The 24,408-nt window shown below is 34.0% G+C and overlaps 1 protein-coding gene across 2 annotated transcripts in view; it reads right to left on the reverse strand.

Moving 5' to 3' along the window:
* Positions 1-13,754: 13,754 nt before the first annotated feature.
* Nplp1 (Neuropeptide-like precursor 1) overlaps positions 13,755-24,408 on the reverse strand; it is a 243,734-nt gene continuing 233,080 nt past the window's right edge. For both annotated transcript variants that reach the window (XM_069849634.1, XM_069849633.1), the window contains one exon: positions 13,755-18,443. In XM_069849634.1, coding sequence (XP_069705735.1) covers positions 18,361-18,443 — 83 coding nt within the window. In that variant the 3' untranslated portion in view covers positions 13,755-18,360. The remainder of the gene's footprint in view (positions 18,444-24,408) is intronic.

Raw genomic sequence — 24,408 nt, forward strand, 5'->3', positions numbered from 1 at the left:
CACTCCACATACTTTGCATGGGCTGAAGGTCGCCCGTCTGTTGCTCTGAGCGGGTGCGACCACATTCCCTTTGACTTACTGACCTTTACCCCCAATTGAGAACGAACTTCACCCTCTACTGAACGTAAACAGGTAAGGACATTTTCAGGATTATACGAAGTGCAAAGTACGGCCAGAAATTAATTTAGACATGTTCACGGAAATGCATTTTCCACTGTTTCTGATATTATACAGCTGTCCGATTCTGTAGATTGTAAAATTTTCCATTTAGACAAGGAAGAAGTACGAAGTACAGGATTGTAATGCTGCCAGAAATCAATTTAGAGAGGTTCACAGAAATGCACTTACCATTGTCTTTGATAACTTGATTATGCAACTCATCTTGTACAGGGATATCATTTTATTTTTACTAATATTTCTAATAATAATAATCTGGCTATACCTTGTTGAGAACCGAAAACACCGTTTGCTATCCCCTTCCACGACTGGAGTTCGATTATACTAGCGTAATATACAAACAAATCACTTTACTAGGTATAGGAGGGAAGAAAAGTAGTTCATCCATTTACGTAAACTAGGAAACATCACGCTTTTGAGTTTGATAATTTTCATTAGGTTTTTGTATATTAAAAATACAGTACTGCATTAAAATGAGTGTTTTTACTCACGAATTGAGCTATCCATTCGGACGTATTCTTTATGCAGTGTATATTATACTGTCTACAGCACATTAGCGTACACTATAGAGAATGAAGTTAAATTGAAAAATAATCATAATAAGGATATTTAAACACATTTATGTCGAAGGGTCGTAGAAGGGGGGGATCATGTGACAGTTAATTACTTAACGAGGCCCTTTTATTTAACTTACTTTAAGCAGTTGTATGGGTATAATATTACGTAGACGTCCAATTCCTAACAAAAATTAATGTTCTCAGAAAATAACTAAGACAACTCAGCCACTAGCCTTTACAGAGAGGCGAATAGAAGCAGATGGGGGAAACCGGAATGCGACGTAGGCAAATGGGCGACAGTACCTGTGAGAAAATGATTCAATATTGAAAGCCCTTTCGTCACTGGAAAACACGAACATATTTTTGGAACGTACCCTACTGTTTACTATGACCGTATGGCTACTATGACTGTATATGCAGTCTGGGATCTGTGTGGAGGACTGTTGAACTTCATTAGTAGAAGGGATGGGAGTGAAGTACATTCAAAAACTCAGGTACAATAAAAATTGAAGTAAAAATAAAATGATGTCCCTGTATATAAAGAATTTAATGTTTTGAATATCAAGCAAGTTTATATGTATACTATTTTGAATTACTACCATAAACATCAAACTAAATTTATATCATCCAATCATGGCCACAACACAAGAAGATAACATAAAACGGTGTAGCGACAATTCGTACCCGTTCAATTTGTCACTACGACAATTCTTCCCAGAAAACAATTCGTACCTGCGAGAATTGGTACATTTTACAAGTTTGTCCCGGTCAATTGGTTCCATTTTAATTCGTGCTGACTTATGTGGAAGAGAAGGTCTTATGGCCTTAACTCTGCCAGCGAAAATAAAACATTCTATGTACAACAACAGTGCATCAAAGAATGCTAAGTTTTTATGGAAACGACAAGACTTATACTGAATAAAATATTCTAAATTAAAAGAATATAAACACGTTCTACATTGTAAAGTGTATAAATTATGGATTGGCCAAGATTAACGTTATCAGAGAAGGGGAAACCAAAATTGATATATAAAGGGTACCTTTGTACGAAGTACAGGGAAAGGGGAAGAAAAATTGAATGGAGATGTGAGAAAAAGAGGAGAATGCCTATCGCGGATACATACTGTAGAGCAAGTGGAACTCATAAAGTCCTTAGAGAGAGTGACCAGTCCAATGGACATCACTGGAGCAGATGCAAGGCTTTGGAAGTGATGTCACTTATTAAAAAGGCGCAGTATCTTCCAATGAATCTAATAGTTCTATAATAACGAGACAAGTAGGAGAAACAGAAGCAAAACTTACCTGAAACTTCCGGAAATTGATTCATTAAGACGTACAGTACAAAGAGAAAGGCTTGAACTACTGCCTACAAATCCTCCAAAAACAGGAAAACAAACTATGTTGAAGCAGACAAAAGGATAACCAGAATGCTTGAAGGATATAATGAATATAAAGATAATCATGACATACTTCGTTAGTTACGAGCTATTGCTCACAATGCAACTGGCAATTTATTTTAAGCTTCTATGGCATTAATTGTTTTCAAATACCGGTAAATATTTATTAAGCTTTGACTTCCTTGGTACTTAGTGTTTGGAACAAATGTTTTCACGGGACAAATTATCCGGGACGAACAGTCTGTACCGAATTTATCACGGTGCAAATTGTGCTTGGTTCGAAATGCATGGTACGAAAAGTACTGGTAGGAATTCCCTGAGAAAAATTGTCGCATAATCTTTCGCTTTCCCTCATTGAACCAAAATTTAAGACTGAAGCAGATCTAAGGCACAGTTCTAATTTCGTTGCAAGATTGTATAATGATTTAATAAAGAGGAATCCTAAACTAAAATTATTAAACAATACATTATTAAAAAAACAAATGCTTGAACTGTTTTTAAAATTATAATCATATAAATTCTTATTCTTTATTTTTGTCAATTAACAATGTCGTCTTCTTAACTTACTATGTTTAATATGTAATGTTTGTTTTTCTTCCTTCTTTTGAAGTTACAGTTAACAGTTTAATCATATTTGTAATTATTATTTTTTTTCTTCTATTCAGTTTCATTATTGGTCACACCAGACCACAAGCATCTTGCTTTTTCGGGTATGATCCTGTTATAATTTTATTTATGCCATCCTAGCATTATAAAAAGGTTGTTAGGGCCTATTACATCAAGTATCGTGCGTAATCGACTTATTATAGCACGCGTGCCAATGAAAGTAATGACGTATTCGCTATGACGTAATACCGGAACGCGGTATTGCCAACTAATACCAGATATCACCAAAGAGGGTAAGATCACAATGCCATATACAATAATAATAATAATAATAATAATAATAATAATAATAATAATAATAATAATAATAATAGTAATAATAACAATAATAATAATAAATAATATAGTATTAACGATAACGATGTCTTGCTTATTTACGTATTTAACACATCACATCTTTATGATGAGAGGTGCTTTCTAAATGGTTCAATAATTTGTGTTGGTAATTAGTAGATTAATATGATCTAATATTAAAATTTATTTTGTCTGACAACATGAAATTCATTGCTTTGAATAAGCAGTTTACGATTCACGAGACCTAACCTAAAAATATATTTTGTTTGACCACGTGAAATGATTAACACAAACTCCGAAAACCGAATGCCACTTTGAAATGTATGCTTAAGAATACTTATTCCAAATAATTTTGCCACTCTAGTTATAATTGCTGTCTCCGTGCGCTTAATTCCTTCTTAATTATCTTCTTTCTTCAATTCATTATACATAATATGAACTATAGATTTCTGAAGCGTACTCTAAACGGCACACGCTTTCTTTCTTGGAGGAATCACTGCCACGCAATTTCCTCTCTTTTGACATTGTAATAAAAATCTAAATACGAAAGAAATTAATTAAAATGTGAAATGACATTTCTATCGATCACCCAAGTGCATGTATCACACCGTATGTTATATTCATTTACACTTATCCGACTTTAACCTTGAATTGTAACCACAAAGCAACGCAACACATAAAATAACTACCGTAGATTCCCCTAACTATGGTCCACATTTGTCACATTTTTCTTTGTGTATTCAGTACTATTCATCCAGAATAAGTGAAATTTTGGCTTCGGACTCTTGTAAGTGTATATTAAATAAATATTGACATATGTGTTTGAAATTATTTAATTACAAGTGTTGAAAAAATAATAAGCATTGGTACATAGTTGTATTCTGAGTTGCCCAACTATGGTCCACTCATATATTCATGCTTGAAAACATGAATGTACTATAGTTGGATCTGTAATTATTCGTAAATCAATAAATTGAGTTTCTAATTTAAGGCTAGAAACATAATCTAGCACAGAAATATTAAAAATAAATGAAAAGTACATGGATTCTTTTTATTAGTACACATTGCATAAACACACAATAAACAAGTGAAATCTGAAAGTCATTTTCCTGCAATAATGAACAACTACACTCACCGGCAAAAATACCGGGCCAACTAAATTTTCTCAATTTTTTTATGAGGTGAGAATCAGAAAACCCATTATGAAATGAAGAAAACATTGCTTCCCAGAAAAAAAACTATTTTTTATTATCACTTGCGCTATCATTTTCAACGCCAAACAATGGATATAATTAAAAGGTGTAAAAACTTACAAATTGTTTCAATTTTCTTCCAAATGTTCAACTGATTTTGTGGCCACCCAGATGTTACTAACAGCGGCTAATGCCTCCCCTCAGTAATTGCCGCTTCTTACTATACATGAAACAACAGCTCCATTGTTCTTCACTTCCAAAACTTTCCCTGGCCACAATTCCTCCTCATAAGTAACTATCATATAACTATGTGCCTTTAGCATTATTTTAACAGATTTCGTCTTCTTTTCCACATGTGACTCACTGTCTGTAAATATGGAGAGTACACCAGAAACATCATAATCTGTATCCAATTCAATTTCATCGCTCTCATAGTCACTTACAGGGACGGTTGTGATCCTTCTACCCTGAAGTTTTCGTTTTACTGGAACATTATTCGTGCTAGTAGGCCTACCATGGATGCTGGAACAGCCTGTTTCTTTATGTACTGGACTATAATGTTAAATGGTGTTTTAGAATATACTGAGATACCGTATTTGCAGAAGTAAATAATCAAATTGTTCACATTTCATTAAAACAAATATTTCAAAATGAAATACAACTATGGTCCACGAAAAATTGTGGTACATAGTTGAGGACTGACTTCTAGCCTTGAGGTTAAACATTTTTCACGCAGAGTCCTTAACCTCTGCCAGTATAATTATTACGTGAAAGTAAACACTATATAGCCAGGTTTAATTGTACAAACAATCATATATCTATAATTTACCAGTTCTACAGAGGAGAGCTTTATAAAACAGACAAACACAAACTGAATGATTTCGTGTCTTCACACATTCAATAGAACGATGTACACTGACCTTGTTAAGCATCCATATCATTGTCACGTGTAATAGTAGATAGAAGCATCTATGGGGAACATAATTCCATCACAGTGGCGCCTTAAATGGCAAACACCGAACTCTTGGGGGACGAAGTAGTACATAATGCGTTTTGGACCATAGTTGGGTGCCTGGACCATAGTTATGGGACATTACGGTACTATGTATTAATATTAATACTGATATTAATTAAAATTATCAGTATATCAGTATAATTATCAGTAAGTTCAAATTACACTAGCTTTTAGTAATCGGCTCAGAAATCTAGAACAATTTGAATTTTCAGAATTTGCACTACCGACAACTCCTGTCACTCCTGCCAACATAACAGAAAATCACCCCAGTTGTAGTATTTCTCAGTACCGAAATTCGAAACGAAGTTGACAAAAGAAAATTCAACCTTCAAACTAGAAAATCACCATAATCCACGAGCATATGTAGTAATGGGGAAGAAATGGTTAGATTTCACCCTTGTGGTATTAAGTGGTAAGTTGATGCGGACTATAGACAATGAGTGTACCTTTGTCTTGTATTTGTCTTGCACTTCACCTCTCATCATACATGGGCAACTAATCTTTGGCCTACTATTTCTGATTGTTTAGTGTTGATTGAGAATCTGAACAAAGATAGGAGCTCGAACGACTACTGGAAGCTTAACAATAGTAGCAATAGGATTATTATTATTATTATTATTATTATTATTATTATTATTAGTGGTAGTACTATTAGTAGTAGTGCTAGAAATAGTAACATGGATTTTTCAGAAGGATAGACTGTCCTTGTAATATTCGTAAAGTCGTCGTATCGATAGTCGTATCAATAATTATCGTTGTATCGAGGTTACTGCAAACAGGTTGCAAGTGTAAATAGTGTGAACAAATATATATTAAGTAAGATATGATAAGCAGCAGTAATATTGAGATCTTGTGCGAAAGCCCATCAATAAAGTAGACACAATGTAAAACACCATGATTTGTCTTTCGCGGAAGGTTTTTATTTCCAGAGTTAATCTGAAATTGTTAAAAAAATCATGAGAAATCCGCATACACTAACAGAATGTTTAATATGACATGATATTGCTTCTGTTTTGTACGTTTAGGCTACCTGTAAATATGTTTTGCTAACATGTATTTGGACTCAAAATCTGTATAACCAGAACTTCACGTATCACCGTCCTTCGCAAGGCTTTCATGGCTCCGACTTAAAGAAAGTAGAACTTTACTCTCTTTGTCTTTACTCTTTCGAATTCTGAACACTTCAACACCAAATTACTTTTCGTCTCGTTTCTCTTACCTACAATCTAACCACGACGTAAATGCAGATCACTTATCTGTGGCACGCTAAGTATACCTCTTCATAGAACATCTTGTTATTCATCATCTTTTACAGTATCCACCTCGCGACAATGGAATTCCTTGTCACAAAGTATTAGGGGCTGCAAGACAATAAACATTTTTAAAAACAGCTTAAAGGATAGCCTTCTTAGCAATTCACTCCAATCATACTGACTTAAACTATCACTGTCTGCATTGTTACTTCTTTCTTTAGACATCATCCTGATAGCGCTGTATTTTCAAAATTGTCTCAATAATCTCTTCCTATTATCTAACATTATATGAAATATATTAACATTCTATGTATTTTAGCTTAATTCTGATGCAGTTTGTATTTCATTGTTTAATTAATAGTTCATAGTATTTTGCTGTTTATTTCATTAATAATTTTTGTATACATGTAACTCTTATCTAAATCAATTCGTTGAATTCTTTGTAGCTTATAAGTTCATACAAATGTATGTATACTCTTTGTTGGTTGAGTGGAAGAGAAGGCCCTACGGCCTTAACTCTGCCAGCTAAAATAAATTATTTGTCTATTATTATTATTATTATTATTATTATTATTATTATTATTATTATTATTATTATTATTATTATTATTATTATACGATACAAGATTGGGAAGTGGTTTTTACAAACTCGAGGAAGAGTTTGAAAAATGAGCAGAGCGAGTTTTTCAGTTTCCGAGATTTTTTAATGCATTTCGCCTCACTGTTTAGATAGAATATAATAACTGGGAAGAGTAAACGAATTACTAACTATTGTTGCAGGTGTTCACTTTCATTCGAATTATCGCCAGGCAGAAAAATTAAACTCAGCATTGTTGGAGGTGTTCACGTTTTATTGGTAAAGTCCGTCTCAAAATAAACTGTACCAAATAAAAGACTTCGTTGGAAATTAAAAAAATGCTTTGTAAAGAGACTTTCTAGACGGCATAAAATTTATTTTTCAATTCCAAAGTTTCGCGACACACCGGTTGGGAACCACTGTAGTAGATGACACTTGCACGAGACTACTAAATGTCATTCAAACAAAGGCAAGGTACGCCTTTCTCTTGAAAATTTCTCTAGTTCCCTCAATGAAACGGCTAAAAATGGAGACAAATAACGAATTGACTTAGAGCTCACATAAATCCTTCCCACAGCCCGAAATTCGCTTGCAAGGACACGTTCTCGCATCTTTTAATTGTTTTCTCTGCTTTATTCTCATATGTATGTATGTGTATTTATTTACACTGCAAGTGGGCAAGCACCCGGTGGCAGTGGTATATACATTATTAACAATGCACAATAAAATGATAACCAATACACAATAAAATTTACAATACACAATACAATTTTACAACACATATACAATTTTACACACAATACAATAAGAATACACAATACAATTTAACACAATAATAATAAAACATAAAATAAAATACCTAATTTTACAATACAACCTACATAATTATGTATAGGTCCTACATAAGTTTCAATAGTCTTTCACTTTACTCTCATCTCATTCCCTGTAGTGGCACTACGACGCATTTCACTGACACTCTGTAACACATTTCCCTGACACTATAGAACACATTTCATTGACGCTATAAATTATCACTGATCGGAACTGTTCACTGCACTGTAAAACCATAACTTCACTGACTCACCTCGCTTCACTGATACAAGAGTTCAAATAAATCAAATAATTACATCCTTATGCATACTTATAAACAGAACTACATTTAAACTAAACGACCAGGTTCGAGTCATTCGAAAGCAGGACTTAATGGGATCTTTTACTTTTTGTCTTGAATAGCTACCTGTACCTCTGCTTTTATTTGTTGGAAATTGTTTTCACGTTGTATAACTTTTCTGAAGAAGTTTTATATTCTTCGCACCATTATATGCTTTATTTTCATATGACCAGGTTCGATTAATTCGAAAGAAGGACTTACACGCTCTTTTATTTTTGTCTTGAATACCTACCTGTACCTCTGCTTTTATCTGTTGCAAATTGTTTTGTTTTCACGTTGTATAACTTTTCTGAAGAAGTTTTATATTCTTCGCACCATTATATGCTTTATTCTCATATGACCAGGTTCGATTCATTCGAGAGCAGGACTTAACGGGATCTTTTATTTTTTGCTTGAATAGCTTACCTATACCTCTGCTTTTATTTGTTGGAAATTGTTTTCATCTTGTAAAACTTTTCTGAAGAAGTTTTATATTCTTGGCACCATTATATGCTTTATTCTCATATGACCAGGTTCGATTCATTCGAAAGCAGGACTTACGCGATCTTTTATTTCTGTCTTCAATACTTACCTGTATCTCTGCTTTCATCTGTTGCAAATTGTTTTGTTTTCACGTTGTATAACTTTTCTGAAGAAGTTTTATATTCTTGGCACCATTATATGCTTTATTCTTATATGACCAGGTTCGATTAATTCGAAAGCAGGACTTACGCCATCTTTTATTTCTGTCTTGAATACCTACCTGTATCTCTGCTTTTATCTGTTGGAAATTGTTTTGTTGCAAATCAAGATTTCAAGTATAACTCCCTGTAAAGTTGATTTGAATAATTTCGAGGGAAAAATTCAATTGTTTTGTTTTCATGGTGTATAACTTTTATGAACAAGTTTTATATTCTTGGCACCATTATATGAAGTTTTCTTTTTCATTTTATCTTTTTCGCCGATAGGAAATTATTTTGTTTTCACGTTGTATAACTTTTCTGAAGAAGTTTTATATTCTTGGGAACATTATATGAAGTTTTTTTTTTATTTTATTTTTTCCGCCGATACCAATGCTTTAGATAGAATAAATACAAATAAGCTATTGTAAGGTGGTATAAATATTTATTTCACATCTGAGGAGTGTCGAATAATGTAGGGTATGTTTACGTCGACGGATATGAACAGTTCTGGATGGTATCCAACGAGCTTGGAAAGTTATGAACCACAGTGTACTGTATTTTGTTTATCGGGCTACTCTGCGCCTTACGGACATGCACTAGTTGTGACGTATCGCCATTATCAGGAACATCACGTACAGTACAAAACAATGCAAGGCCTGGCAACGACTATCAGGAACCGGCAGTGGGGCTACCGTGTTGTCCCACTTTCCACTCTGTGCACTTTAGCTCAAGGCCCTAGCTCCTCATGTGATATGATTTTTCGAAGTAATTCCACAGGATACCATACGCGCAACATTATAGGTGCTTAGAGTGTAGCCTATATATGCAAATTAGTCTATATGTGGACATGGACATATGGAATTCCTGTCGATTGGGTTCAGCGCGACAAGAAACCTCCATTTAACACAATGTAGGACTTCTGAATGACAGCTGGCGTAAATGGGATTCGGACCTACAGTATAACCACAGTCTAGTACATACAGTCGCGAAGCTCAATACGTAGTAAATATGCAAATATTAGATAGTTGCTCACCACTAGGATCACTAATATCGCCTCATTACAGGCAATGCAAAATAGAACGTCACAGTCTATTGTTTCTAGCGCCCTCAAAACTCAAGCTTCGTGGCTGTATATAGTAGACTGTGGTATAACCATGCTTCCATGCAACTTCAAAGTAATTACATCAACTAGCATCAGAAGTGTTTGAGTATACTGCTTAAGTGCTACGCAACATTCTAACTATAACATATCACAAACGAATTGAAAAGGTGACATTAAAATTAAACGCAGTTGAAGACAGTCAGGCATTGCCTCCGGTTTACCACGGTAATTTATTTGAGTTAGATTTGTTTCTGTATATAAGCAGAAATACACGAATTGAATTGAATTTATCGGAGGGGGCACTACGACCCAGCACTGCGACCTTTAGAGATCTAGTACGTTAACCCCCAAGCTAGGCGCATTTCCAAACCAAAACCAGCTGACTATACTAAGGTTCGGTGCGTACCCAGTTTTCGAGCAGGCAATCCCACTCGTCGCGAGGCAAACAACAAGGGAGGCTGCCGTGCGTGATAGCCTCGCGTCGTGATTACGCGCCTTTGCGGTGGCGGGATGTTAAAGCTCCCATCTTACGAGACAATCGGCGCTGAGTAGCAGTAGGGATGTCGGTCCTACCTGATGGCTACCTTTGTCCTCAAGGAAATATCTGTCTCGGACATCCATACTGAAAGTTACAGTTCTTTTAATTTTCTGTTTCTGTAAAAGTATAAATGAGGAAGTGGAATTTAGTAATGCCCATTTCATTAAAAGATTTTATGATAATGAAGCTAATAAATGAGTAGCACATTATTTACACATTTAGTATTGATATTCCATACATCAAATTTACACTGTTAAAGGCATGACAGAAAAGTTCTGGGAGTATAATCTCAACTTATACCATTTGTTTGTAGATTTCAGAACAGCTTATGACAGCATTAATAGACAAGGATTATACAAAATTATGATTCATCAAGGGATATATCCAAAGATAATCAGACTCGTCAAGATGACCATGGCAGAAACCATGGCTCAAGTGAAGATACACGGTGGTACAACAGAACAATTTAATATTGATAATGGGTTGAAACAAGGGGATGCTCTAGCACCACTGCTTTTCAATTTTGCTTTACATTGGGCGATAACACAGACAGGAGTAGATCCTAACAGTACTTTAGTTTACAAGCGCGTTCAAATAGTAGGGTATGCAGATATTATGAGACGGTCGTTGACAGCAATAGGAGAAGTGTATAAAGACCTGGAACAAGAAGCCGCTAAAATTGGGTTACAGATTAATGCAAGTAAAACCAAACGGATGACACAAATAAGAAACAAACAGCATATCTACAACCCTCCCAATCTGACGATAAACATGTTTGAAGAAACTGAGAAGTTTAAATATCTTGGAACAGTAATGACAAGTAACAATAACGAATTAATTGAAGTGCACAGTCGAATCACTGCAGCCAATAAGGCCTATTTTGCATTAAACGGAATATTGCAATTTCTGTGCACAAGAAAACAAAAGTTGAAATATACAAAACAATTATTGGAAGTATTCTCTGTTATGCAAGCGAAACTTGCACATTATCTAAGGAGACAGAAGCTAAACTAGGTCTATTTGAGAGCATAATACTCAGAAGAATTTTTGGACCAGTGAAAGAAAATATGCAATGGAGAATACGTTATAATAACGAGCTATGTAAATTATATAGAAGTTTCGATATTGTTACTTTAATCAAATTAAGGAAGCTTGAATGGGCCGGATGTGTCTATCGGATGGAAGGAAACAGACTACCAAAGAAGATCTTAGAAGGGAAAATACTTGGTAAAAGACCAATTGGAAGACCTAAAAATAGGTGGATAGATGCGGTAACGATCGATTCTCAGAACTATCATGGAACAACTGCCTGGAGAAGATTAGCACAGGACAGGGACAATTGGAGGAAGAAAATTGAGGAGGCTATAACAGTGTATTCCGAATCTCACCGGACCGGTGGATAACAATGACGTCACGCTGCAGCGAATTAGGAACAAAACTGCTGGAAGGATTGATGGCTGTCATGGCGACTGTATAAGTTGTTGTCTGTGCTATGCTAGCAAAATTTTGCAAAATTTCCGTACTGCCATCTCGTTCAAAGAAAAGAGAGCATAAACAATTTATTTCTTGAACCGGTAATAATAACTGGTCCGTTGACATGTTCGCTCATAACTCATAAGCCATTAACATATTTTTTTTACGTTGTGCTCATTACAAACAATACAGCAGAACTAAAGCAGAACACACCGCCATGACACAACAGTGTACGATGTCATTCGTCTGCTAATTCCCGCCCTATACAAGAACCAATCAGATTCACTGATGGCGGCTGATGCAGATTGCCACCACCTCTGCAAGCTGATGGCACCGGTGCGACACCGGTGGAGCATCAATGACGTCATCGGTGGAATTCGGAACACCGTGATGCCATCGGATTGCTCACCGGTGAGATTCGGAATACGCTCTAAGGCTCGACGTTGGGCTGTGGTGCCATCGTAGTAGTAGTAGTATTGATATTTCATATTCGTCTCTGCTTGATTTATTTATGCTATGAGCTCTCCATATGTGTACTGACTGAAATATTTTCTGTTATAGATGATGTAGCGCCTTTTTATATTAAACTTTTTAAATTGGTTTAAGGCTTTATCACAAATAATAATTGTTGGTACCTTCTCTAGTTTCCACAACTTATACCCTGTCCATGCAATCTGTAGAGTGTCAGTCACAAAACAAGCTTTCTACAGGTTGGTGCAGTGAATAGTCAGGGCGCGTAGGAGAGGGAACACAATACGCTATGTGAACTCTCGCCCTCCCGCTCGCTCGCTTTATAGCTTGGGGAAGGACTCTGAAACGGCAGTATTTGCATATCAAGGTATAATTCAGTGGTGTTTGGGTGAAGGGAGATAAGTAATAAAAATGAGTTTTCAGTTAAATTAAAATTAAACTTCGAAACCTTATTGCAAATAATTTTCTATACTTACAGATAAAAGACATCAATACTAGTATTTTTTTTTGCACACCCACTTGTAGAATTCAACTTGTGTATTCCTCTGAGGAAAAAACTCCATTTGCACAAAAAATGACTTATTCCCCTTTACACGAATACCACAGAATTATTATTTTTTTCACTACTTTAACACAGTGAAGTTTTTGAAGCGATTTAATTTTTTAACTTTGCCATATTTTAAATGTTATATGTACTATAAATAGACGGCACGAGACATTTTCCAAAGAAAATTATGCTAAATATTATTATCGTTCCCTAAAAATTCATTACCTATGGATTTGATTCCGGAACTTGGATTCTCGTGGAGGGCAAAGACTGTTTCCAACGTTTCCTCATATGCGGTCATGAGGTGTCACATTTTCCTATGGATAGCTTGCGGTTTCACAAGCATGATATGAGGCAGGCAAGGTAAGGGAACACTTGAAGGCACATAATAAGGAGCAACGTCAGCGATAAGAAAGAAATAAGAATAGAACTGTGTTAGTAATTCTTTATTTTATCACCTCAGTTGGAATGATAACACCGGTTTCATTACATAACCACAATCTGACTCATAATAGACTCCCTATTACAGTGGAAAACTCATAAATTAGTAACATCAGGAGAGTTTGTTTGTTGTACCATTCTACAGTCTATGAAATGTTATTGTCCAGAATTATTTTTATTCGATGGAAGTGGGTAAGGACAACGGCACACAAATGCAGAATATGGTTGAGGGAATAATTAGATGAAAATGTCTTTATTGTCTACCAAAATATCATAGTTACAATTTATCCCCACAGCTAGTACTGTGATTTTTTTGTTGTTTTATTATAAAGTAATTTATATAATTTATATTTTTCTTGAAGAAATGATGAAATGTCTTCATAGATTCTTACTTCAATATTTATCGTGAACTGTTTTATATGCTCATAAAATCGAATCATTTAAGTTGAGAGGGGATGAATGGGAGACATGTAGAAAATTAATTTAACTATATAAACACTTCTATTGTAATTATTATGAAATTTATTGTCATCGATTTCTCACATTTTGTGACGTATTAAAACAACGAATACAGGCAACCAATGATTTGGAAAATGGGTTATTTAAAATGTAGGAAGTATCTTTATTTGATAGCATTATTGTCAATTGTATTATTTAATGGCAATTGGTATAACAATGGAAGATTCTCACTTGCGTGATATAACATTTAGTGTTAAGATGTCTTTCTGTCATTCAGTTGCAATTCGAATGAAAAACAAAAATTATTAGTTGATGTACAAGTTTGTATATAATCTAAAAAAATTGTGGACATGCATTATAATAAATAACGTTTTAGTTTTGCTTTTGCTATCTATTGTCTAATTATAAATATTTGGACAATATAACTAAAATATATTTTGACACAGTCTTAGGAACGTGTAGCTGATCTATTCAATGGGAAACGTGAATTCAGATTTTTAATGACAAATATCCATATCCTTGTACAGAATTCAACGTGTGAAAATACATAACTGATATTGACATTCGTATTCCTTTTCCTGGAGTGGAATATACTTAAATAATATTTCCTCGCAATATTTCAGCTAGTATAAGTATAACGAATGTTATAGGCTTTATTTCCCATATATTCTGTAGTGCATACATCTGTTTTATATATCGAGTAATCGGTTTAGAGAGCAATATATTATGTACTGCGATTTATTTATCTATTAATTTTAGGTTGATTTAAAATAAAAATCTCATAGAAGCGTGCATATAGATTTGCGTAACATTAAATGTGATTATTATGCATAACAAGTGCAATATTAATAACAAATAGTTCTATTTTATATAAATAATTTTAAAGGGAGTTAGTTTCGTGCAAGGAGTTGGAAATATTTTGTAAAAGTGCTGAAAGTATTGCTGTAATGAGAAGAAGAAATGCGTAAGTGTGTGCTAAAGTGTAAGATTATTGTTAATGTTCAGAAGGTAAAGAACAAGAGTGGGACGACGAGAAAAAAAATAAGTGCTCCAACAATAAATTCCATTAGGTTTTAAGTTTCGTGCTTGCAAAAGTAATAATTGCAACGTTGCATCGGATAACTCCAAGTATTAAAGGTTTGAAGAGTAAAAAAAGATAGGAACTTATCCGCGATAAAATCAAATATAATATAAAGTTTTTAATCTTAATAACTATATATTATGTGCAATATTAGAAATAAATAGTTTTTTTACAATTTCTCTTTCTTATAGATTGTTTCATTCCCTAGTTTCAAAATCGGAAATATATTTTGATTAAAGCTTTAAAACGTTTGCTTGTCAGTTTGCTGCAGTACACAATTTTTTATGAGTAAAATAGACTTGAAAAATACCATCTTGTGATAAGATTCAATATTTTTGCTCCTCTTCCAAGAACATTGAATCACCATCTAGTTTCATTAATGTTATCTTTGTTATTCCTAAACTTAAATAACTGTAAAAATAACATAAAAACTGTGATGAAATTTATATCAAAGTTCTACAAAACTGCTTAACTTTTAAATTTTGAACCAGCCATATAATAATTAGTAAATTATTTGAGAATTACAATAGAAACTCGCGTTTCATAATGATGCTTTCGAGGTATCGACATTTTGACATCTTAACACTGTTAACAAGAGAGAGTTTTTAGTGATCTTTAATGTCTTGCACAGCAAAGATTTGACGGGTCGTAACCGTTCTCCAAAATACAATATTTTTTACAACATATTCAACATTCCTTTTAAAATCTGTTTTAGTATTTTCAACATATGGAAGAACTGGAATATTGTTTTCCTTGTTAAAGTACTTACGTCTTTGTAAGGATATTAAAAATATTACAGATGAAGCATGAATATATTTTAACATTCAAGTGACAAATAAATATTCCGAAATTTTAGTATATATATCTCGTCTAAACTTGGAATCTTTTACAGTTTCAGCGAACTCTGGCAAACATGAGCATATAATCACAATAGATTATTGATGTAATTTCGACATGTCTTGCTAGAGCTCGAACCGAATATAAAACACGTTGTAACACGGACGATGCATTTTGTGTACATACATAACACAGAGGTTATAGTTCACGATATTACATCAAAGATTACTATGTCATAGTTCTGATGTTTTTTGTCTTTAAACATGAATTATCGGATGTATGCAATTTGAAATGGACATGTTTTCGTGTAATTTGTTACATGAAAGCACGTTCATTACATTTTATTTTTACAAAATACACTTTATGTGACTTCGTGGTATCTGGATATGTGGGTTAACTACCTCTCGACCGTCTGGAACAAACATCTCCCTGTAAGTTTCCCACACAAATTATAGATTACAATTTGTTACCGGTATTTCATTAAATTTTATCTGTTTTGACTGGTTCTGATAGTCAATTTTCGAATTACCGTTACTCCAAATCTTACTGCAATAAAAATTTATCACGTTCAATTTTATTTATCAAGTTATTTATGGGAATTACTTAAATAGGGGTTATTCCACGTGCTAATTATATCAGTTAATTTGTATTTATAATTTTGATTATTGTAAATGTATTCTGTTTGAGCAGAAGTTAATATAACATAAGAACACCATTGAAATAAGGAACTACTGATAGGCCCATAGAGTCAATATTTTGTGCGTTACTTTAGCAGCCAATTTCATTTCTTGCACTGAAAGATATCTATAAATGTTTCTTTTTGTCACTTCTCAGTTATTGCAGAATAAATACGGCGCATAGGTTTCATACGAATACGCCATTCATAATCTCAGAGATTTGTCACAATGTTGGCAAATTAGTAAATGGTACACGTTTAATAGTGATAAAATTGGTCTAATAGTTTAAATTACATGTCTAAAAACAAAATGTAATATAGACAAGGTCAGTTAAAATAGAACAATTACAAAGAGATTGCACAATAAAAACAATTCGTCAAGATTATAAAACGGATTTAAAATTAACCAAATAGAGGTGTAAAATTTGAGAGCAGCTCTGCTTCAATTAAAAATATTTGATGGAAATTTATTTGCAACCTTCAATGACATTTGACAAAAGTTTTTTTTTGGGATTTAGCAAGTCTACATGTTATGATATTAAAATCATTTCCTTGTCTTGTGTCATAGGAATGAATATCGTTTCTTAATGTTACAGTTGGAATATTATCTTTAACATACAAAACTAACTCTAGAATATATACATTTATTACAATCATGGTTTTGTTTTTCACAAATAATGGTTTACAATGTTCATTAAAAGCTGCATTTGGAGAAAGTGTAGAAATATTTATAACGAGCTAGTGTAATATAGAAGACACATGATTCTTAAAGCATCACTACTTTTTAAATTTATTTCAGAATTTTTTTTAGAATTCTTAAGTAATATGGTATATTCGAAGATATTAGAGTACTGACAACAGAGATTGAATTTTTTATTTCCAAACAGAGTACATGAAAATAGACAAAATCAGGTATTAAGTAATTTTTTTAAGTAATATGGTTTTAATTATTGGATTTACCTGAAAAGAAAATCCTTTTACACATAGAAATTACAATAACTATTAGAAATGCAAAGTGCAGCCATGGTCTACTGATTGCCAACATTTTCGGTAATGTGTAAGGCAAAATGTTTTAAATTGAATATTCTCAGAGACTTGCATTTCAGAAACCGTACAAGAAAATATTGGCTACTATTTGAGCTTCACCTCTGATCGTGGTGAACGGCTGATAGGCCTACAGCGTTGTTATTAAGTAGAGAACGTAACTATTACGCAATATTGTGAAGGTATGGGTTGTCTAAACAGCACATAGTGGAAGGGTGTAAGACGCATGAATGTGAATAGCAGTACTTTGTTCTCCGAAATTGGAGAAATGTTAGCCGTTAGTATATCGATTCAACCGATTCTGTGGAGGAAAACTCTCTTGCGACCTTGAGAAGAAAACTTGTTTCACCTTTCTCCTGAGGCCATTGTATGCTATAAATGACTTAATAGAGGTAGACGCTTATAGGTGATATATTGATATATAGTGATGCTAGGTGTTATGTGTTACATTCCGTGCCAAATCATAGATAAGTACTCGTATTTTTATAAACTCTAAAGATATGTTTTAATAGGTTTTCCCGTAATTGAAAATCAGAACCATATGTTGACAGACATTTGCATTAAGCTTAGATATGTTTGTCGCAAAGATATGTCTCAATTTGTGTGAGTGCGGTCAAGAAGACTGTCTGTAGCCGGTCGGATTTGTGTGGAGAGGACAGATGGGTTAGAGTGTGGCGAACTGCTTGCAGATCTTCCAAACCCGATGGCCGCTGCTGTTCGCGTCGCTATTCATATGTTCCTCGGGTGAGGACGCCTGCGGCCATTGGGCGGGGTCGTCCTCGGACGGTTCCTCCCCATCTGCGGGATCCTCCCTGTCAACATAACACCAACAATTAGCTCAAGTTCTGAGGTTATATCACAGTCTACTGTATACAGTCACGAAGCTTGAGTTTTGAGGGTGCTAGAAACAATAGATTGTGACGGTACTATTTTGCATTGCCTGTAATGAGGCGATATTAGCGATCCTAGTGGTGAGCAACTATCTAATGTTTGCATATTTACTACGTATTGAGCTTCGCGACTGTATATACTAGACTGTGGTTATATTACAACCCTCTCTCTCATAAGTTGAGATAAATAGATTAAAATGATCAATATTTTGATGAAACCCTTTCATCATATATACGTATTACAGCAATGTAATATTAATTTTAGCAACATCAATATTATTATCACCACCACCACCACCATAATAATAATAATAATAATAATAATAATAATAATAATAATAATAATAATAATTTTACTCAAAGCAAGTAAAGCGATAGGTTTGGAAGTAAACCCCGAAAAGACGAAGTATAATCTCGTGACCAGAATATTCTACGAAATCGAAATATAAAAATTGAAGATTTATCCTTCGCAGAAGTGGAAAAATTCAAATACCTTGGGGCAACAGTAACAAATATAAATGACATTTAGAAGGAAATTAAACGCATAATAAATATGGGAAATGCGTGTTATTATTCGGTTGAGAAGCTTTTATCATCCAGTCTGCTGTCAAAAAATCTGAAAGTTAGAATTTATAAAACAGTTATATTACCGGTTGTTCTGTATGGTTGTGAAACTTGGACTCTCACTTTGAGAGAGGAACAGAGATTAAGGGTGTTTGAGAATATGGTTCTTAGGAAAATATTTGAGGCTAAGAGAGATGAAGTTACAGGAGAATGGAGAAAATTACACAACGCAGAATTGCACGCATTGTATTCTTCATCTGATATAATTAAGAACATTAAATCCAGACGTTTGAGATGGGCAGGGCATGTAGCACATATGGGCGAATCCAGAAATGCATATAGAGTGTTAGTTGGGAGGCCGGAAGGAAAAAGACTTTTGGGGAGGTCGAGACGTAGATGAGAGGATAGTATTTAAATGAATGTGAGGAAGGTGGGATATGATGATAGAAACTGGATTAATCTTGCACAGGATAGGGACCGATGGCGGGCTTATGTGTGGGCGGCAATGAATCTGCGGGTTCCTTAAAAGCCATTTGTAAGTATAAGTAATAATAATAATAATAATAATAATAATAATAATAATAATAATAATGATATGAAAGTGAAACGTTTTGGGGTTATATAAATAGTTGTAGAGAATACCTTAAATTAGATCTTCATTTCTATAATTTACGGAGTGGCGGCTATTATATATATATATATATATATATATATATATATATAATATAAACTACAAAACTTACGTAAGATAATAATATTGTTATCAAAAATCAAATATTTTTATAGTTATTAATCAAGTGGGGTTGGGTCTTTTTCATATACTTAATAGCGGTGTGATGTAGATATTTATATGCGTTATTCTCTTCAGTATTGGCTCGAGAGAGCGCAAAAATTACAGTTCCTAAGGAAAGACCAAATGTATTACTGATAGAATAAAATAAGAGGCCTACAAAATTATATAGGTTCCCGATCATTTCAGCAAGATCTCTTAGCAAGATAAATTTTGTTTATCATCTGCATTTCAAGCTCTACATGCAGCAGCTATACCAAGATGCTACGTCTATTGTTCGAAAACATAGCAAACCTGACTTTTTTTAAGTTTCACCTACAATCCACAATGACCTGAAATAACTATTGCTTTACTTCCACATGAAAAACCCACTGATCGTCCTGACATTGTTACTTGCATTTTCGCGTTGAAACTCAAAAACTGAAGGTGGATAGGTTCAAGAAAAAGTATTTGGCATAAAAAAAGCATTTAGAGGGAGTATATTTCATTATTATGGAAGCAAATAACTTTCAAAATGTCTGGTATTCTTCACTGAAAATCTGAAAAAAATTTATTTGAACGTCTAATGAACTTAGTTTGCAGCATTTGCTGCACAAGCCACTAGTTAATATATAAATTGGTGGGAGTGGGACTCTGCGCCAGGCAGCACGTTTCTGTATGGAGATGTGAATGTGAGTAAAGTTATATTTTAAATTGTGCTAACCAATACAATTTCTTCAAGATAAATTTACTTTGATATAAATCATCCAATGAATCAACAAGAAGCTCTGGGGCAACTATTGATGGAGTTTCCCCACGTCATTGTGTTGGGTATAGAACAGGAGTCGTCATCTCAGTGCACTATGGTGCAGGGACAGTTTGCTCGCTGCTCAGTTCTATCCCTAGACATCAACTGTGCAGCAGGAGGTGGGGGGAAGGATCAGTGATGGCAGTGGCGTCCGTTCACTTGTTCAACCATTTCAATCAGTCTTTAATAATTATAATAAACACGGAAGAAGCATGTACTTAATTTATTTTAAGAGTAACTGTGTAATAGGTAAACCACTTTACAGTTTAAGACAAGAAACAATATGTATTTTGCCGTTATGTATTGTATCGGTTTTGAAAGTAAATAGTTTTTTTTTATATTAAAGTAATTGAGAACTTACAGACCTATTTGCCTAATGCATTTTCACTATTACGAAATATTAAACAAATCGAATCCATTAGTAATATTTAAATCATGAATAATTTCAAGGGAAAAATTGTTCCGGGGCCGGGTATAGATCCCGGGACCTCTGGTCGAACGTACCAGCGCTCTCCCAACTGAGCTACCCGGGAACTCCACCCGACACCGTCTCAACTTTTCCCTTTATATCCACACAACTCGCGTGGGCCGACGAAACGCCAGAGACTCCAGAAACGTTGAGACGGTGTCGGGTGGAGTTCCCAGGTAGCTCAATGGTAGAGCGCTGGTACGTTCAACCAGAGGTCCCGGGATCGATACCCGGCCCCGGAACAATTTTTCCCTTGAAATTATTCAAATCTGCTTTACAGGGAGCTTCACCTGAAAGACTAGATTTGCATAATTTAAATCATGTCATCCTATTCCTTTGTTCAAGTGTCGTCAATAAAATAAAATTAATTATCCTTTTTTATCTGACACTATATATATCACAAAACCAATTATTTGTTATTATGTATAACATATGAAACATATTATCGTTTCTGTTACAAGGCTAAAGTAGGCTTAAATTATTTTATTACAATGTAAATAAATTTTAATATTTATTTTCGCTGTTCGTTAGCATTGGTTTTCCTGGATTTTTAAATCACTTTTTAGTTTAAGACAACAAGCAAGTTGTACTTTTTCGTTATGTATTGCAGTGGTTTTGAAAACAAAAGGTTTTTTTTTTTTCATATTAAAATAATTGAGAACTTACAGACCTATAATGCATTTTCACTGTTACAAAATATTAAACAAATCGAACCTATTACTAATATTTAAATCCTGTCATCCTATTCCTTTGTTTAAGTGTCGTCAATAAAATAAAATAAATTATCCATTTCTTATCTGACACTATATATCACAAAACCAATTATTTGTTATTTTGTATAACATATGAAACATATTGTCGTTTCTGTTACAAGACTGAAATAGGCCTAAATTATTTTATTACAATGTAAATAACAAATGATAAAAATTATTTTCCCCGTTCATTAGCATTGGTTTTCCTGGATTTTTGAATTCGTTTTTCCCTCACTAACTGGTTTATGTTAGGTGTCAATGCTCGTGTAGAACACAATCCAAGAAGGCATTGTAAATTATGGTCAGAAAGTTGGCTTCTATGATGGGATGCGTTGGCTTGGCTCGACACACTGCACACTACTACCTCCTCAGCCAGCGTCTCGGCGCTCCGAGCTAGTATGCAGGCCAGTTGACGATGGCTGGTATAGAAGTATTAAATTTAACTGTAATTTATCGTCTGTCTTTGTACGAACATTTAAAACAATAAATTGTACTAAACAGTTGAAGGAGATTAACTTCTGCCGCGCGTGGAGACTGCATACTCATTTTTCTCTCTGAATGACATCATTTAAATAACAATTTATTCTTATTCTTAGATATATTGTAACTCAAGTCATGTAATATCGCTTGTAATCATTCCTGAGAAAGTATGCAACGTTCACGCCATCGCTTAATGAGTTTTTCCTCTTCTTCTTCTTCTTCTTCTTCTTCTTCTTCTCGTGTGCCTATTTCCATTGCACTCTTAACAAATCTCGAACCATCCATTTTCTTCTAACATGATCTATTCAGAATCAACATTGTCTTACATCCGAAGTTCGATATCTTATATTCTCTCTCTCTATCTTTTTTTGTAAGTTCAGTTTATCTAATGATCGTGGAAAGGATTTTCATTTCACAGGCTCTTAAAATACTTCTGTTACGTATCTTTTTTAGGCCCGGCTGCATGAAACTCGAGGTGTCTATTCCATAACTTTATGGAAGAAATTTTACGATTTTTAAAAGAATTTAGTTATATGGAAATATATTTTGCACAATTTGCGCTTTTCTGTCCTTATATTTCAATCATTCTTATTAGGAGAGGGTTGTCGTCTATTCATGTAGCTTAAGTCTGTATATACTTAGACTATATCATCAGATTTTACGATAATAAAATAAATGTGGGAACGAAGAGACCTGACAAAAATATATGAACTATAAAAGAATACAGTGATACCGTGAAAGGAAAGCACTAGAAGAAAGAAAAGTAATAACAGAGCGTACTCTATCCAATAACTCTCACTTCCGTGTCAAACACGTTATCCGGGAACTGTTCAGAGTTACAGCCCGTTACGTAGCTTTTTATATTATTATTAGGTTGATATAATTCAAAAGTTAAAATCTTTAAAATTGACCCCAATTCGACAAGGTTTTCGAATAGATATTGATTTTGCTGTAGCTATATCTAAACGCGAAAAGTAGGTCTAGCTTATTTTAGATGCTCCCCTATAATATCATGGAAGAATATAATAATTGTTTTCCGACATTATTCTTCAATTTTACCGAAATTATGATTAACCTTACGTAATTATTGTCACAGTCCAACATAAATACGAAAATTGTGATTTTACTCCTTAGCAAAAGCATGTATTAATTATATTTCCCCAAGCTGCAGTCCCTTGGACATCATCAATTTGTATAACATCAAGATTTCCTGGCTCGGGCAGCAGCTGTTCAGTCGCCATATTGAATGTTTTATATAGTCGATAACTGCTATCAGACGTTTCAGAAACACTTATGGAACAAATAGAGCTATCGAATAGATATTTGACATTTTACGTCAAATAACAAAATTTTTACAGATAAAGAATTACTTTGTGTATATTATTTCATCATCATCATCATCATCATCATCATCATCATTATCATCGTCATCACCATCATCAGCAGCAGCATCATCACTTCACAGGCTTTAAAGCCTGTTCCGTCTTCACATTGAATTTAACTCCACCTCTTTCTAGGATATCCCACATCTCTTTTGCATTTAGGTTGATACTGTTGTATCAGTACTGGAATTCGTTCATTAGCCATTCGAGACATGTTACTCGCGCGACTGTTCATTGTGAAAATTATGAGTAATTCAAGTTCCGCAATAGATCTACCAACACTAAATTTGATATTATTATTATTATTATTATTATTATTATTATTATTATTATTATTATTATTATTATAGTCATAAATTAGCTAGTCTTGTAATAAAATGTTAATATTAAACATTAAAATAAAATTTTACATTTAATATTGAGTTATTTTTTAATTTAAATGTTTGGAATGCCTAAGGAGCTTTCACGTTACTCTGGTGCTATATGCTTGTCTTTCGCTTTTATATTGCTCCGCATCGCTTCATTCCGGAATCGGAGCAGCTGAAAGCAATAATACGTCATGATGCGTCATAGCGGACACATGGCGCGAGTTCCCTCTTTCTCGAAGGAAGTGGCTTATCTTTATTCTCGTCAACTTTGACGACACTATTTGTGCTGACCCAA

This window comes from Periplaneta americana, chromosome 16 (assembly GCF_040183065.1).
Source record: "Periplaneta americana isolate PAMFEO1 chromosome 16, P.americana_PAMFEO1_priV1, whole genome shotgun sequence".
In the NCBI taxonomy this organism is placed as follows: Eukaryota; Metazoa; Arthropoda; class Insecta; order Blattodea; family Blattidae; genus Periplaneta; species Periplaneta americana.